Source organism: Megalops cyprinoides, chromosome 20 (genome assembly GCF_013368585.1).
Source record: "Megalops cyprinoides isolate fMegCyp1 chromosome 20, fMegCyp1.pri, whole genome shotgun sequence".
NCBI classification, from domain to species: Eukaryota; Metazoa; Chordata; class Actinopteri; order Elopiformes; family Megalopidae; genus Megalops; species Megalops cyprinoides.
In genome coordinates this window covers 22,231,810-22,248,910 of record NC_050602.1, presented here as the reverse complement: position 1 = coordinate 22,248,910, position 17,101 = coordinate 22,231,810, and the positions used below count along the sequence as shown (strand labels likewise).

At 40.3% G+C, this 17,101-nt stretch overlaps 1 protein-coding gene across 1 annotated transcript; it reads left to right on the top strand.

Moving 5' to 3' along the window:
* Positions 1-6,412: 6,412 nt before the first annotated feature.
* LOC118795415 (cytochrome P450 3A30-like) lies at positions 6,413-15,665 on the top strand. The gene is made up of 13 exons (XM_036553875.1): positions 6,413-6,512; positions 7,439-7,532; positions 7,674-7,726; positions 7,959-8,058; positions 8,915-9,028; positions 9,759-9,847; positions 10,207-10,352; positions 10,926-11,053; positions 11,472-11,550; positions 13,481-13,641; positions 13,760-13,986; positions 14,192-14,354; positions 15,053-15,665. Exons 1-13 carry the CDS (start codon positions 6,442-6,444, stop codon positions 15,143-15,145), a joined length of 1,518 nt encoding a protein of 505 aa, XP_036409768.1. The 5' UTR covers positions 6,413-6,441; the 3' UTR covers positions 15,146-15,665.
* The last annotated feature ends 1,436 nt before the right edge of the window (positions 15,666-17,101 follow it).

The following is a 17,101-nucleotide window of genomic DNA, read 5'->3' as shown; positions in this document are numbered from 1 at the left end:
GTAACAGCTGTCTGACATTGACTTACAAGGAGCAGAGCTTGTAACCGAAAAGGTTGTCGGTTTGATTCCCTGCTGGGACACTGCCGTTATACCCTTAGGCAAGAGACTTTACCCAAAATTGCCTCAGTAAATGTCCAGCTGTATAAGTGGACCACATGTAAAATTGTAATCTATGTAAGTCGCTCTGGATAAGAGCATCTGGTAAATGACAGTAATGTAAATGTAATGTAGAGACTGATATGCATTCATTATCAAATAGTTCATACCAGAGCCTTAACTTTGCTCTCACCCAGAAGGAAGGAGACAGAGAGGTGCTAGCTTTAGAAAATGTCCTTGCCATTTTGTAAATTAACTTCACTTCTCTGGTGAACTTTGAATTCCTGCAAACATTGATATTTCATAACATATGTTGTTAATGCAGTCCACGAGCTTCACCTTGCCGCATCCTCTCTCTTTCAATTCAAGGTCAAGGCATTTTAAGAAGCTGACAAAGTGCTGAAAAGTGTTATTTCACTCTGCAAGAATCGCTGTGCTTACAGAACTCAAAACACCCCTTTGAAATGTCAGTTATTAAGTTAAATATGTTTTATAGGCATTAAAACTATATGTGGATAGCCTAAGGCTCTCCCCACTGGAGGTTTTCAGTGCTGAAAATATTGAAATTACCTGGAGGAACAGCTGGAGGGAGCAACCACTTAAAGAGAAACTACTTTTAAAAGTGGAGCTTCTAGAATTATCATATATATATCCTATTCTTTTTAAATAAAATATTTTCTTTGGTGATTGCTGTACATTAGTGAGAAAAAAATCATGGAGAAACCATCCTGTAAAAGTGAAAATGATATAGAACTATAACGTAATTTAAAAACCAAGGCCTGAACACAAAATAATATGGTTTAGAGAAAGAGAAGGATCACACCAACACTAGTCACTCATACCTCAGAGAGGAGACGAAGTGTGTACAATGGTTCTGTTGCTGTCATATCACTAAGAAAGGTTGCCAAATGTTATACTGCATCTCTGCGCTGAATGTTATCTGAGTAGCTGAGCAGACCCATACAAAAAATAATATACTGAGAATATATTTTGTACTTGAACCAATATATTCATAACATGTAAATCATTGCTGTTTTGGTATATTACGATGTATTCCTGTTTCGCATTAATATATTTTAAATGCATTTGAAATATATTCTTGGGCTGAACAACATATTTCTCAATATATTACTATATATTACAATATATAGAATTTTCTTACAGAGATTCAACAGTCCCAGAGGAATGGGCAGACAGTGTCTTGGTGAAAAGCAGTTTAAATATGGAAGAAAAAACAGGCAACAGTAGAAAGGATTGAATTATGCTATGGCCTTAATGCAAGTGTGGAAAACTGATTTATTAAAAAAGGGTTGGCTCAGCCCAGCCCTTCAGATGGTGAAGTAAAATTGTCAGGTGATGAAAGACATTAATGGAGTTGAATATTATATTTATATTTACATTTATTTATTTATCAGATGCTTTTATCCAAATCGACGTACAAAAGTGCATACAGTAAGTATAACGACAGGGACAGGACGTGTACAGTTCCGCAATGAGACAGTAGTTCTCAGCTGAGAGCAAAGTCTGTTTGAGGATGCAGTACTAGCTAATTTATAAAGCTAAAGGGTATAGGGCAACTAACAAGACCTGAATTCAAACAGCGCAATGAGTGCCAGAGTAAAGGTGGTAACAAAAAACAAAAAACACACAGCAATTTTTGACAGCATATATAGATATTGACAGCATATATAGATATTTGAAACGCATTGACTTTATGAGAGAGATGTGTAAATGATTCTCCATCATGTTCACTCGCATGAAATACACATTTTTTTTCACCTTTTACTGTAATAAGCAGAGGTCAAAGTTCAGAGTTCTAAAATCGAAGCATCCTCATAGAAAATAACACCTGGCACATGCTGATGTTTTTTCAGCCTTTCAGCTTTCCTTGGGCATTAAACAAAGAAATAAAAACAAGAACTATATTGAAAGACCCTGATTAATTTGTGCATGGCCTATACGGGATATTCACTGACAGGTTAAAGCTCCCATGATGAAACAATATCATTTTCTTTCCCTCTCAGCAGTGAGATGGCCAGGGTGCAATGGCTCCAATCCTGAAATCACTGCATGGTCTTGGGGCTTTTGGACTTTCTCCCTTCAGCTTCCACTTCAACTTTGCTGCTGAAAAGACGAGCAAAATGCACTTAAAAGACGGTTTTAATCTGGGGAATGAGCTCTCAGCCGTGTGGCCCAGCTCTGTTCCGAACGCCTGTGAGCATTAATATCGGAGTTCCCATCCAGATAATCATTGGTAGGTCTACATCTGTGCGTGGTGGCTTCAAAAGCTTCCTCACTGCCCTTCAGAGTGATCCTCAAGTACTTCAATGCTGATTATGATCAAACCAGGCAAAAAAAAGAGGTAAAAAACCTTGCCTGAATGCAAACTCAGTGATTTCATTGTTTTCTGAATGGTGTCAAAAAGCGCATTCGGTGCTCCATGTAGGAAAGCCACTGCCTGGCTAAATAACTCTTTTCATTTTTGAATGTGATGCACCAGGAAGTTTTCCACCACTCTTTCTGTGGGTGATGAATTGCTCAGATATGGAGACCATTCCTATGACAGACTGTTTCAGGGCATTTAATTTCTTATATGCGTCTATTTGGTGTACATAGAAAAATTCCATCTCAGGGATTTTTTATTCCTCCTCAGTGCTTCGAACTCTTTTAGATTGTTTTGAAGACTTTGGCTTGGGCACTGCATTGACTTTAAAAAGCAGCCAATGCTGCAATCAGACCACAGCTAGTACCTGTGAGTGCTTTAAACAGGATCACACATTTCTAGGGCAGCTTTTGCATATTTTATGACAAAGAAGAACCCCTGTCTTTTTGAAATGACAAACATGGGGAAAGAATGAACACCTCTCCCACAAACTGATTTAAACAGATCAACTCCGCACAGCAGATATCTGGCTGTATAAGTGGGTAACATGTAAAAATTGTTAGCTGTATCAGTTGCTCTGGGTGAGAGCATCCACTAAGCAAATTTAATGTTGTTTCATGTTCAAAAACAACAGCAAACACAACTACGGATGCAGCACGCCTGAACTCAGAGTTTCAGAGGAGAGTTCTCTCTCTCTCTCTCTCTCTCTCTCTCACCATTTTCTGTGCCCCTTTGCTTAAGGAATCTTGGGTAAAAAAAAATCAGACTGTTGTAGTGGGGAGTGAGAGATGCGAGGATAATATTTTGTTTGAGAGGCTGGCAGACAGAGGCCAGACAGGGGGTGGGGGGGGGGGGGGGGGGGGGGTCGAAATTGTCCTCGCAGGTCTCAAAGAGCGCAAGGCCAAAGCTGAACTGCGCAGTTCATTTTCCAGCTCACTGACTGTGGTAATCCACCTCGTCCAGCTGCTAACAAGATTGGGTCTGAAGTTCAGCCCCACAATGAGATAATCAGATTAACAGCCACAAAGATCAAATAATGACCAGGCTTTGGGGGGCAAGTTCACCCAGCCATTGATTGCACTGTGTGGTCCTCGAGACTTATTAAATAATTAAGCAGGAGCCGCATTAGGGCTACAAGAACGGCCGAGATGTTGGCGCCAACATTTGATTTGAATTTGATTGCTTGCTTGTAATGCCATTGTTCATTTTTGGTAATAGCAATAGTGGTGCATTTGTGAACCGGATCTTTGCGTCAAACAAAGCTTGTCAAGTTAATAAAAAATAGTTGTAATGAGTTGAGGAGGAAATGAGAAAGATGTGTATTAGGCTACAATAACAACGCTCTGGGGAGATGACACAGTTCCATATGCAGTTTGCAGGGGAAAAACTATCAAGTGACATTGCTGCAGAATATGGTTTAAATTGCAATAAAGTGTGATACGGAGTGGAAGGTATGTTGTGAAGGCTTTTTTTTTTCCCTTTCCCTTAAAAAAGTGATGGGATTATACAGACATGATTGTCTCCTAGCAGATGGTGCACTCAGCTTCATCTTTGAGAGAAGTTAATTAAGCCCACCATATTGTGCCCGTCCAGGGGAAAATAGACGAATACTGAGCAATCAAACCTAGTGTCCGCTTTTCATGCCGCTGCGTGGGGACACAGAGGCCCATTGAGAGAGAATTATGTGCAGAATCAAATTAGCTCAGGTCCAGACCCGGTCTCTTCCCACGATTTAACACAGCTATACACACCAGGCCTTACAAAAGTTTAGCCCCTAATCAGTGGGCTACGCCGTGGTGCTAAAGTAAATGAAGAAGAAAGAAAAAAACCTCTTTGGGGTATTTAAAAAAAAAAAAAGGGGGGGGGGGGGGGATTGCGTCATTCAAATCCACTCTGTCTATTTTCCCTTCTGATTCCTGGTTTAACAAAGCATGGTCCACAAGATTGCAACAAACTCCTTTTTCCCCCTCTACCTTATTGAGTTTTCAGAGGAGGGGGGTGGCGGGACCATAGAGGTGGAACAGCAGTGAAGAAGCACATCGCCAGAACATTCCTGCATGGCCTGTGTCTAAGATTGGTTGTTTACCAAGATGTCACAAAGGGACTTTCAGGTAAGCGTTTCATCACCTTGTGTACATGGCGCATATATATATATATATATATATATATATATATATATATATATATATATATATATATATATATATATATATATATACATGTGTGTGTGTGTGTGTCAAAGTTCAAAGTAATATAAGAACATAATTTCTTAAATTCCTACATAGGCCCCAGCTTCACTTCACTATTCACTCAGCGTAAGTCTTAAAAGATCAAAATGTCTTTTCATGCATTTTCCCCATTATCTTCATTAGGTTGGTCCACACTTCTGACTGATGCTGTATATGTATACGTGTGTGTGTGTGTGTGTGTGTGTGTGTATGTGTGCATGTGTGTGTGTATGTGTAAACCTGTTGATGGTGGTGCCAGACTGGTGGTGCCCTGGATTAGAGTCCAAATTAAGTCAGAACAGTGACAGAATTGTGTTCAAAGCGCACAACATGTAGGGAGAAACCCACTGTGGGGAGTATAAGATTGTGGGCTAAGCTCATTGTAAAAGTGTCTCTGCAGCCCTCTGAAGGTAGACGCTACATATGATCAGATGACCTCCGCCGCCGCGGCCCTGGAGTGGCGTTTCCGCTGCAGCTGAGCCTTGCTAATGTCCTAAACCCCTCGCCACAGCTATGGCGGTATGTGCACTTTTAGTCTTTTTTTTTCTTTCTCTTTTTTTTTTGAGAAAGACAATTCAAGGATAAGCACCTTCCGGAACCTCAAATCGTTTCCCCTGATGTTTAAGCCTGCTTAGAAAATACAAATGTTTGATGAAATTCTGATTTGCCGGGACAGCATGAGTTTAAGTCCGTTTGAGTGAATTTGCAGTTTCCTTTTTTTTCCCAACACAAAGTTGCTCTCCCAGGTTGCACAAGCAGAAGTTGTAACAGTTATATAAAGTGAGAAAACCAAGGCTATGGACCCAAAATGACATTAGTGACAAATAATGTGTCAATGTTTCAAGATATGCATACAATTACACTATTTCAACCTATTTTACATTTCTCAGTCTTACACAATTTTTTTTTTTTTTTTTTTAAAAAGATTTTTCCTGTGGGGCACTTATTAAGAATACATTCTGACTTTTATTCTGAATGTTTCCAACTTTGCCGGACAACGGCAATAGTTTCATTATCGCATCTCACAGCATCACTGAGTCCATCCCATTACCTCAGAGACGAGGCTCCCCTGCAAAAGTGCTAAATTGCGCCCCTTTGCTAGTTCCTATATCCTTGCAGCTTCCGTGAGCTAGAAATCGGTAACTATTCACCCTCTTCAGAGCTATTCAAATTCCATAGGAGATACATAAAGGAATTATGACATTTCCTCGATCGTCTCCTTCGATGGAGTTTAAAACAAACCCCTTTCCTCTTCATGACAGATGTGTTGTTTTAGCATCTATGAAATGAAATTGTGTATATAAAAAGTTTTTAAAAGAAGGTTCATTAAAATATTTCATCACCTCTTTGCAGAACATTCAGTGTTAAAAATCCATAAGATGCATGCAGTTGTGGTCAAAATATGATTTATTTATTTTCAGTGGGTATGAATTTTTACGGTACAGGAGACTGAGGAAGCGGTTCTAAGGTCATAGTTCCTTGAAAAAGTCTTCTGCATGAGGATGTGAATATCACATATTATATGTATGTGTGTGTATGTATCATATTTCTCGTCTGAATTGGTACTTTTATTTTGACGGCTTTCGCAAAAGTCCTAACCAGGATTTCTTCCTTATTGCTGCTGGCTTGACATGCCTGATAGTTAGACGCTGTGATGTACCCTTTCCGGGTTAGAATTTCAGTAACGCATTGAAGGAAACGGAGACTGACCTGATCCGGATTGAGGATAGCACTATGAGTTATCTTCCTTGTTTTTCTGCAGAGACTTGGACTCTGTTAGTGACATTTCTCTGCCTGTTAATTGCGTAAGTACCAAATGACAATATCTTATCAAAGAAAAGAAGGCTGTGGATATTTTTTTGATACATGAAATGCACACACATCTGCCATGGAATGTTCAAGGGACATATTAGAGACTCCGTATATTACTTACCGACAGAAGCAGAGTAGACTATTAAAACTGAATCCTTTTGAAAATCGCTCTGAGTTGACGACCTGGAGGTTTGTTGAAAACTGAGCTTGGCATTGCCGGAAGATTCCGACTTTGTCACACCTTGCGAACGCTTTACTCAAGTCCAATTAAAAATAATCAACTGAAAAGTAGGACAGGACTCAAAAGTAGTGTACGTCTCGGGCTTGGAACCCACATTATTGTTGTTTTTTCGCCAAGTGCGACACTGAAGACATCGATTCAGCACAAACCAAGCTGTTCGCAAATAATGTAAATTAATAATAATAATAAAATAATAATGACATGAGTGGGAAGACTGCCCTTTCTATGTTACAATGCTTTAGAAAACAGCGCAGAAAATAAATAGCAGGTTCAGTGAAACTTGTAGTGTGTACTAGCGGTTACTAGATGAGTGTGTTCATGTACTGCATGCGTGGGAATGTATATACGAGCATGCATGCGCCAGTGCGTGCGTGTATGTATATGTGTGTATACGTGTGTGGGTGTGCTTGCATGCACGTGCATATGCACTTACACAATGCAATGCAATGTATATGATATGCCCTGTATACTGTATTCTACTGTATATATACTATATATATATATATAGTTATATATATATATATATATATATATATATATATATATATATATATATATATATAATTCAAATGATTTCATAGATTTCATTTTACCTGCTGCTGATACAGTGCTGTGTACTTGCCATGTCATTGGTTTACAGTGCCATTTGAAATTGCTCATCTTTTTTAAAATTTCCAGGTATGGATACTGGCCGTATGGGTTTTTTAGGAAACTTGGAATTTCTGGTCCGAAGCCTTCACCATTCTTTGGAACATTTTATCTATATGCGAAGGTATACCTTATGAAGATATACATTTGTCTGAAAAGAAAAGAAAAGAAAATGATGTTAAGATGATCCTGTATAAGAAAAAAAAGCATTCCAGTTTTTGGGATATTGACACATATACCCACACATTTCCATTTATTTTAACAGGGTTTAACTCAAGCAGATATCGAGTGCTTCAGGAAATATGGCAGAATTTGGGGGTAAAAGCTTTTTTTTGTCAACCGAGGATCATATCAGTTGAGGAGCGTCTTACAAAAGTAAATGATATTATGCTTGTTTGAGAAAATGACCATCTCCAAATGATTTATAAGACAGGACAGCAAGATTTTATCCAGTAGCATTTTTACTGTGCATGCAAATGTTCTGGTGAACTGTGGATTTACCAACAGCTTTTGAACCTTGTAACTTATTTGGTTATGTTTTTGACCACAGGATTTATGAAGGCAGACAGCCCGTTGTGTGCACAATGGAGACAGGAATAATCAGAACAGTTCTGGTCAAGGGATTTTACCCTTACTTCACCAACAGAAGGGTAAGACCATAAGCCTAGCACTAAAGATCATAGACCATAACCCATTCACTTTGACTTCCTCGGTCAAAAGTCAGTTGCATCTATTTATTCTCTCTCAGTTTCTTTGCTTATGGAAAGCGTTTTATCGTCAAGTCACTTTGACAGATTCAGTTGTCGGCACACAAAGGCATTTCTTCACTGCAAAGCTGACGTAAAACGACTTAGCAAAGGGAATGGCATATGACATGGCAGGGGAAATAACACACTCAAATGATCCATTTTAGTTAATGGTAGTATAGTGTACTTGGCTTTTGTCAGAGTGCACAAGTTAACTTGGGGTAGGGTTTGAATAATGTTATGCTCACACTCAGTGGCCTGGGAGTGTTGTGAGCCTGGTTTGATACTGTTGCTCGTTTAAATTGAATGGTTACACTTATGTTCTATTGTGAAGTCCCTCTGGATCTGCTAAATGCATGTAATGTAATGGGACCTTTGCTGTCTGAATGTGGCGTAGCATGTGGTCGGAACCAGTGGCAGTGTAGCATACTGGTTAAGGAGCAGGACTTTTAACCGAAAAGTTGTTGGTTCGATTCCCCACTGGGGCACTGCTGTTGTTCCCTTGGGCACAGTACTTAATCCACAGTTGCCTCAGTAAATATCTAGCTGTGTAAATAGATAACATTGTAAAAAAAAAAAACTAATTGATGTAAGTTGCTCTGGATAAGAGTGTCTGCTTAATGCCAATAATGTAACGTAATGGGACCTTTGCTGTCTGCATACAATGTAATGTGCGGTCGATATAAGGTGTTTTTTACGTGCTATAAAGTATTTTATGTGACTGGATCTCTGGGCTGTGCTTGAATTTGCTGTGTCACAGGACTTCCGTTTCAGTGGCCCGCTCAATGACTCCCTCAACAACGCCCGAGATGAAAGCTGGAGGCGGATACGCACCAGTCTCTCCCCCTCGTTTTCGAGCGGCCGAATTAAAGAGGTGAGTTTCTCTCTGCTTCTCAGGCTGCTGTAGGGCCTGTAAGCGTAGGGCTCCACCCAGGCCCGACACAACGGGGGGGTGCTTAGGGGTGCATTGCACCCACAGATAGACCTCAGTGCACCCCCAGTTGGCTCCGTATATGATGATGTCTACATAATATTTACTACGTTTTTTTTTTTTTTAAGATATGACTTTTTGCGACCCCCCCCCCGACTGGATTGCAGGTGCACCCCTTTGCTAGTTTCATAATTGTTGGTCCCTTGTACAATTTGTATTGATTTTAAAATCCTTTTTAGAAAGTTTTAAATCATCTCAACAAATATGATCCTTTGGCAATTGGACATTTAGTAGTGCTGGTTACAGTGAGTGGTGAAGTGAACCACCTGGTGATTGAGCTAGGTTTACAAGCCCTGCATTGTGGTCAGTGTAGCATAGTGGTGCGGCAGTGTAGCGTGCTGGTTAAGGAGCAGGACTCGTAACCGAAAGGTTGCCGGTTCGATCCCTGCTGGGACACTGCTGCTGTACCCTTGGACAAGGTACTTAACCCACAATTGCCTCAGTAAATATCCAGCTGTATAAATGGATAACATTGCGAAGAACTGTAACCTATGTAAGTCGCTTTGGACAAAAGCGTCTGCCAAATGAATAAATGTAAAATAGCGCCTGTCTCTTTGTCAAAATGCACAGTTACCCATGGCATAAATTCCCCTTTCTTCTTTGCCTTTTGCAGATGTTTCCCCGAATGAAGCAACAGGCTGATAAATTAGTGCGGTGTCTTCAAAAGACTACGAACAGTGGTGAAGCTGTGGACATCAGAGAGTGTGTCTGATACATATCCATGCATCTTCAGCAAAGAGCTTCATTTCCTACACTTCATTCCCACTCAGTAGCTGTACAACATATTCTGTTCTCTGCCACAGTCTGGCACTTTTGCGCTTGGTGTACCGTATTATTTGTGGTTTATTTTACCTTTAGTATCGCAGTGTGTTATAGATTCTGTGATCTAGTGAGTGCAATGTATGGTAGTGTGTGTACATGGCTTCCCTTAGTTTTTAGGGTGTCTAGTCAGGTTAGCACGAGTTAACTTGAGGTGATGCTTGAATGATGTTGTGCTCGCACTCACACTGGTTTTGGAGTAATGGTGTAAGCCTCATGTGTGCCATGATGTTTTGTTTCAGATTCTTTTCTGCTTACGGTGTGGATGTTCTTGGGAGTACTATTTTAAGTGTTGACACAGATTCTTTCAACAACCCCAATGACCCTGTTGTCATGAAATTAAAGAAGATTGACTTTGACTTTAGTAATCCAGGTTTTATTTTGTCAGGTAAGAGAAGTTATTTCCTAATTAAGGAAAGTATGTTTTTTGTTTGAACAGTATGTTTGAAAATTTGATGTATGGCTGTATGAAGTTCTTACAAATCAGAGATTTGTAAAGTAAAGTTAGTAAGTTACTATAGTTTTTAATGATATTTGGTAAAAAAAAAAAAAAAAAAGACTCCAAAATCATGGGGGGCAGGCAAAAATAATGTTAACACACTTATTTTTCACATTACATTATTGAAATTTAACAAATGCTCTTATCCAGAGTGACTTACATGCAGTAGGTTACAATTTTATTCATTCGTACAGCTTGATATTTACTGAGGCAATTGTGGGTTAAGTACCTTGCCCAAGGCTACAGCAGCAGTGCCCTAGCATGGAATTGAAACAGAAACCTTTCAGCTACAAGCTCTGCTGCGTACCAGGATACCACAATACTGCCCTGTAACTTTACCTGAAATGTGAGTTGCTCTGGATATGAGCACCTGCTAAGCAAATAACGCAGAGCAGCACATTGTTGGGTAAATGGATCATTGTCTGTTGATTTTCTCACTTTTTTTGGTTTGTCTTTGCACAGCTCTTTTTCCTTTTTTGAATCCACTGCTGGAGAAAGCGAATCTTTGTATTTTTCCACTCGTTGAAGTCAGATTCATTTATAACTTTCTCGACAAAGTAATTCTGGATCGTGAGAAAAATGTACACATGGTAAAAAGAACACAAGTTTTTTTTTTTTTTTTCCTTATGAAATTGTGTCTTTCTTTGTCATGGGAATGTGCTTTGGGATAGTGACAGTGTCATGTAGTATGAAAATACATCTTCATTTACAATGTAGCCTGTAATTCAGAAGGAGATTTTCAAAGGGGTAGAAAAAAATCAAAAGATCAGTCAAAAGATATAAAAAATGTAAATGAAAAAATTGAATTAGGTAAAATCTGGACCTAGAATTTAGAATTGTACTTACATTGTACTTACAGCCAAATTACAAGGCAATTTCTCGCATTATTCCCTTTTATTTACCCTGTGACAAATCTATCATTTGGTAAATCTCTCACTTAAACCCAGAGCTAAATGTTCATGAAAGCTGTGCTGTTAAAGTTCTTTATCCTTTGTTCTTATTTTGCAGAAACAGATGGATTTTCTCCAACAGATGATTGATTCGCAATTGCCAGAAACCAAAGTTGGCACAAACGAAAACAAGAAAGGTAGCGTTCAGATTCCCCTAGGACAATGTCATACATGTGTATGTGTATTTGTGTGTGTGTGTGTGTGTGTATTTGTGTGTGTGTGTGTATTTGTGTGTGTGTGTTGTAAATCATTACCCTCATTGCCTGATAATTACTCAGCAGCTGGGAACTGGCAAAAGTTAAACCAAAAGTCTCATCCACTTTTGTGTTTCACTAGTCTTCCCTTTGTGACGTCAAACATTGTCCAAAACCCATTTGTAGATTCATGCTCATCACTTGACTTGACCAGTTTGCTAGCAACGCTTCTCATGCAAATTGGACAGAACTGCATCAAATGCTGTGCTTTGTAGAGATAACAGCTCCCCATGGCTAGTCACTTGTCTAGACAGTGCCAATTTGACAAAGACCTGTTTTGGACATAGCATGGTTTTAACATCCACATGCTACCTCCCAAGCAGCACGGGATCCGCTCTTCTCTGTATCTTGCTTAGTGAAATTACAAAACTGGCCACCTGCTGCTTGATCTTCATTGTGCCAGGTACTGTAAGCATGTATTGTTTTTTTTTTTTTTTCCAGGCCGTGTCCATTTATCTCTGATAAAGTTTGTGGGTGTGTGTTTTTTCAGGGCAGACATGTGCTTGTTGACTGTCTGAAGCTGTTGCTAAGGGTCTGTGGGCATCCTCATTGGTCATCCCTCTGGCCACCTAGCAACAAATTGATGTATATTTCATTCCCTAGCCTTCACGTGTTATCATTCTACTTTCGCTGTCCACTTTTCAGCTGTTTTCCAGGAGTCTCTCAACTTCCTTTCCCTGAAGTCAGGGAAACATCTTCCATTCAGCCCTGGGTTTTCTTTTTTTCCTCAGTTCCCTATTGAAAACACACTATATTCAAGATTCTTTGACAACCTAATTAAAATGGTACGAATGCGCTATGATAACTACTATTTGGTCGATTGATTAAAGGATTGATTGATGATTTTTGGATTTATGAGTGTTGCAGGGCTTTTGAGAAGGCGTGGTATGTCCTCACTCCTATTAATCACATATATTAATCACACATGCTAAAATTCAGATTAACCAGCAGGTCTCAGATCCAAAACATCTCCAGTTTATTTATCAGCTGTAGCAAGGTGCTGAATTGCATCAATAAATACCTAGCTGTATAAATGGTTGATATGTAAAGTCAGACCAGATAAGGGTGTCAGCTTGGTAAGAGATTATGTAATTTCAACGTTGTCTCTCCCTGTTCTTTTGGATCATTCGATTGGACCCTGGCCTGGTAGTGTGTCAGCTGAGAGCCATTTTCCAAGATCAAAGTTCTCTCTCAAAGTCCTCTTTTACTTGAAAACATCTTTCTCTCTCTCTCTGTCACTTTGTAATTGCTCTTCCTGCTGATGATCAACAGCCGGCTCTCCTGGGTTTTTTACTGTGCGTCATATCTGCCGATATGACATGCCTATTTTACATGTGGTTTTAGAGGATGCCCTTTCTTAAGGAATATTCTAGCATTCAGTATTTCTGATTAATTAACCACTCCCAGACCAGTGAGTGTGAGCATAACACTATTTAAGCCCTACCACAAATTAACTTGTGCAATCTGACAGAAGCCAAGTATACTGCGGTACAACAGTCCCTAGGACACAAAATCAAAATGCATCACAATACTACATGTAAAATAAACATCAAATTCTAGAAGCAACAGGTATTGGGGGGTGGAGATAGATGTGGAACTGAGATGCAGTCTGAAGAGGTCTTCAGTCTGCATTGGAAGATGGCCAATGATTCTGCTCTCCTAACCCCCATGGGGAGTTCATTCCACCACCAAGGGACCAGTACAGACAGGCCTAGCTAGTTACAAACTGGATTGGTGCATGCACTTGTGTGTGGATGTGTGCTTGTTAGCGTACATGGACACACATTGCTTAACTCACTGATTTTCCCCTCAGGTATGACACGTAGGGAGATCCTGTCTCAGGCCGTGATATCATGGTTGACCGGTCATGACATCATGAGCAAAACTCTGGCATTCCTGTCATACAACCTGGCCACCAACCCTGACGCTATGAAAAAACTGCAGGATGAGATTGATCAGGTGTTTGCAAACAAGGTGACTGCTGGCTACATCAGACAGTATACTCTCCACTGAAGCATTTTTGTTTGTACTCACAGCTACCAGTTACAGTAATTGTACATCCAATTACAGCGATTTCTGTGCTTTCTCAAAGGCCCCGGTCACATACACGGAGCTAATGCAAATGGAGTACCTGGATATGGTATTGAATGAGTCTCTAAGGATGTACCCCATCGCTCTTCGAATTGAAAGGCTCTGCTCAGAGACCATTGTTATCGGTGGTATCACCATACCTAAAGGAACACTGGTCATGATTCCAGTATATGCCCTGCATCATGACCCTGACCTTTGGCCAGAGCCGGAATGCTTCCGTCCTGAAAGGTAAACAGAAGCTATGAGGAGGACAGCAACATGATATGGTTTATGGACCATTAAGTCCGATGAATTTCTTCTTGGTATGATGCCTTGAAGGCCATCATACCAAGAAGACAACAGGGTCATGTTTAGCATAGACTTATTGTCTTCAAAACTTTAATTTTACGTCAGTAATGTAAATTACGGCACCTTTTTTGTTGGATCCATTCAGGTTTGGAAAGGAAAACAAGCACAGCCTTGACCCCTATGCTTTCCTGCCATTCGGAGCAGGACCAAGGAATTGCATAGCAATGAGGTTTGTCACTGTCCTCATGAAACTTGCTGTGGTACAGGTGCTTCAGAACTTCAGCTTTGCCATGTGTGAGGAGACAGAGGTAAGGCCTGTTTATGTCATTTATGGTCAATTTTCAGCCACATAGGAATTAAACTGTTAATCAGGTGTATAAATCGGTGAAAGCATCAACCGGCAACAGATTTTCAAGAACAGGTGAGGCAGAGGGAAGGTTTATGCAGCTGGAAATGCCAGTCTGTCATTACAAAGTAACAGGAAACCAGTCTGCAATAAGGGCAGTGATTTATTTCTGCTGTAGTGCCTCTGAAACACACAGGGTGTCCCTCACTCTATAGGCACTAAAAAGGATTATGGATAGATAATGGCTTCATTCTCATGTCTCTTACATTGACTCATTGCGCACCAGTGTTGAACAAATTCAAGTAGTCACAATGGCATAGCATGTCCTATTATAGAGACACCAATCCCTAAGTTTTATCATACTCCTACTGGAGTAGTGCTCCTACAATGAAGTTAAGTGACTGCCCATTGGAAGATAGGTGCTAATCCAGTAGCATCATCCCAGATACTCACATATGAGCTGTAGAGTGCTGAGAGAGCCATGGGGTTTGGGAACTCACCCCTGTCTCTGATAGAATGAAGCCAGTTTGCTTTGCCACTGTGGACTCCCAGAAAACTGTAACCACAGTGTCAATGCCTTTCTGTCCAAAGTTAACAGTTGGTATCCTTTTGGACTGTCAGACATATCTCAATAAATTATGAATTTGTTTGCCTCATCAGATACCTCTTCAGCTCATCTCAATACCATTGCTTGGAACTAAAAACCCCATAAAACTGAAGGTTGTCCCGCGTTTTCCTGTGATGGAGGAATAAGTCACAGCTCAACTACAGCCCAACTGCTCTTCTTGCCTACTTTCATTCACTGACATGTGAAGAAATTACACAATTATGTAGTCATTTGAAGTAAGATTTTTTTTTAGGTAATGGCTAATCAATTTCTGCGTCTGTCTTCCAATGGTGATTATAATCTTAAAGCTCATACTTTGTGAATCGATTAGTTTTGCTCTAGTTTTTCTAATTTGTCTTACTTTGTTCCCGCGGTCAGTAGTGTGTCCAATGGCTCATGGCTGCCTGCAGACTCATCTCTCCACTGTAATGTCCAGAGCTTGTAGGGTAGAGTTAAGGAGCAAGGCTTGGATCACTAAAGAAGCTGGTTTGATTAGCCAACAGGGCAGTGCTGTTCTGCTATGCTCTGAAGTACATTTGCTATAAAGTAGATATCCTGAGTTGCTTTAGTAGGAGCAACTATCCAGCCGTATAAGTGGATGACGTGAAAGTTGTAAGCCATGTAGGTTTCTCTGGATAAGAATAACTGATATGTGTATGAAATGTAATGAAGCATGCATTGTGTGTTTTACAATAAGTTTATATTTCACAAATCTACATTTACATTTGTGGATTGCGATGTCCTGTCTATGCAACTGTTAGACTTTATTAGATGGACTGACACTGTTTAGTAGATGCTCTGGATGAGTGTCTGCCCAATGACATTAATGTAACATGTAATGTAATTTTGATCTGTTCTGATGTGTTTTAAGCAGACCTGTAGAAATACAGGCCCAGATTGTTTATGAAGTACGCACACAGACGCACATATTATGTATGTTTCTTGATGTGACCTGCGTCACATCAGTAATTTTAGCTGAACTGGAGGAAGCAATGGTGCTGAAATTTGTTTGCCCAACCTAAGCAGAACAATTCTTTCACCTGGAACATCAGATTAAAACTAGAGACTAAACTGAGAATGCTTTGTTGTAAGTAGAGCATTACTGCGTGTAGTTCTGATTAAGCAAACCAAAGTTTGAGAAATTGTTGCTCTTAGTATTGTAGCACATGGAAGGGTCCCAAAGGGGAGTCTGGAAAGGATGAAGTGTTAAGGGAGGTGAGATGGGGGGGACTAAAAGGGCAGAGAGGGAGGCGGAAATGACATTTAGAGGAGCCTTTCTCCCACGTATCACCGGTGCTTTCCAGCAAGCGTTGGCCAAGCTTTCACCAGCGCCGGCGCTCATTAATACACAAGAGCCACACTTGCATCCCGAGGTGAACCACCCTGCTGAACTCACAGCCGCAGGGCTCCCTAATCGTGGTCATCTTATCCACAGTTATGGCGGCTAATGACGGGGGACACCCGTCATGAGCGCTCCTCTTCCAATTTCGGCCAATTTTCTCAGTTTCCATGCAGGAACTCCTTCGGTGGAACTAATCATCACGTTGCTGGATGCAGCAGTACGTGCTGAAGAGGCAGCCGGCGTAGGCCTCACCCCCACTTCTCCTGGCTTAGCCTATACTGAAATGGAGGAAGTGATGACCTTCTGTCAACCGGTCATCACGACCTCTTTCCAACTTCTAATTAACACCAAAAATAGAACCTCTCGGGCTGTTCTAGCTCCCAGGAGACAGGGGTGAGATGTGAAGACACCTTCCGCTTTCTTAATTTAGGATAACAAATATTAAAATAATGTTATCTGTCCGTTTGGTACTTCCATGCAGACTTCTCGTTGCTTTGACTCTTCTTTGTGTTCTTTTTCGGTTCTGTTGTTCTTTGATATTGTTATATTGTTATTGTTATTGGTGTGTGAGATTAAAGGTGTGGGGGTGGGATTTCCATCTCGCGCTTCTCTACCTTTTGAGTGCAATTCTGAATCTGAAAGAGCTGAAAGAAAAGCTGTTAAAAACTGAGAACTTATTTCTGACACTGATTGTTGGCAATTATGTGCATAAAACTGTAACAGAAACGCAATGAATTAATTTACCCTCAGAACATCAGCT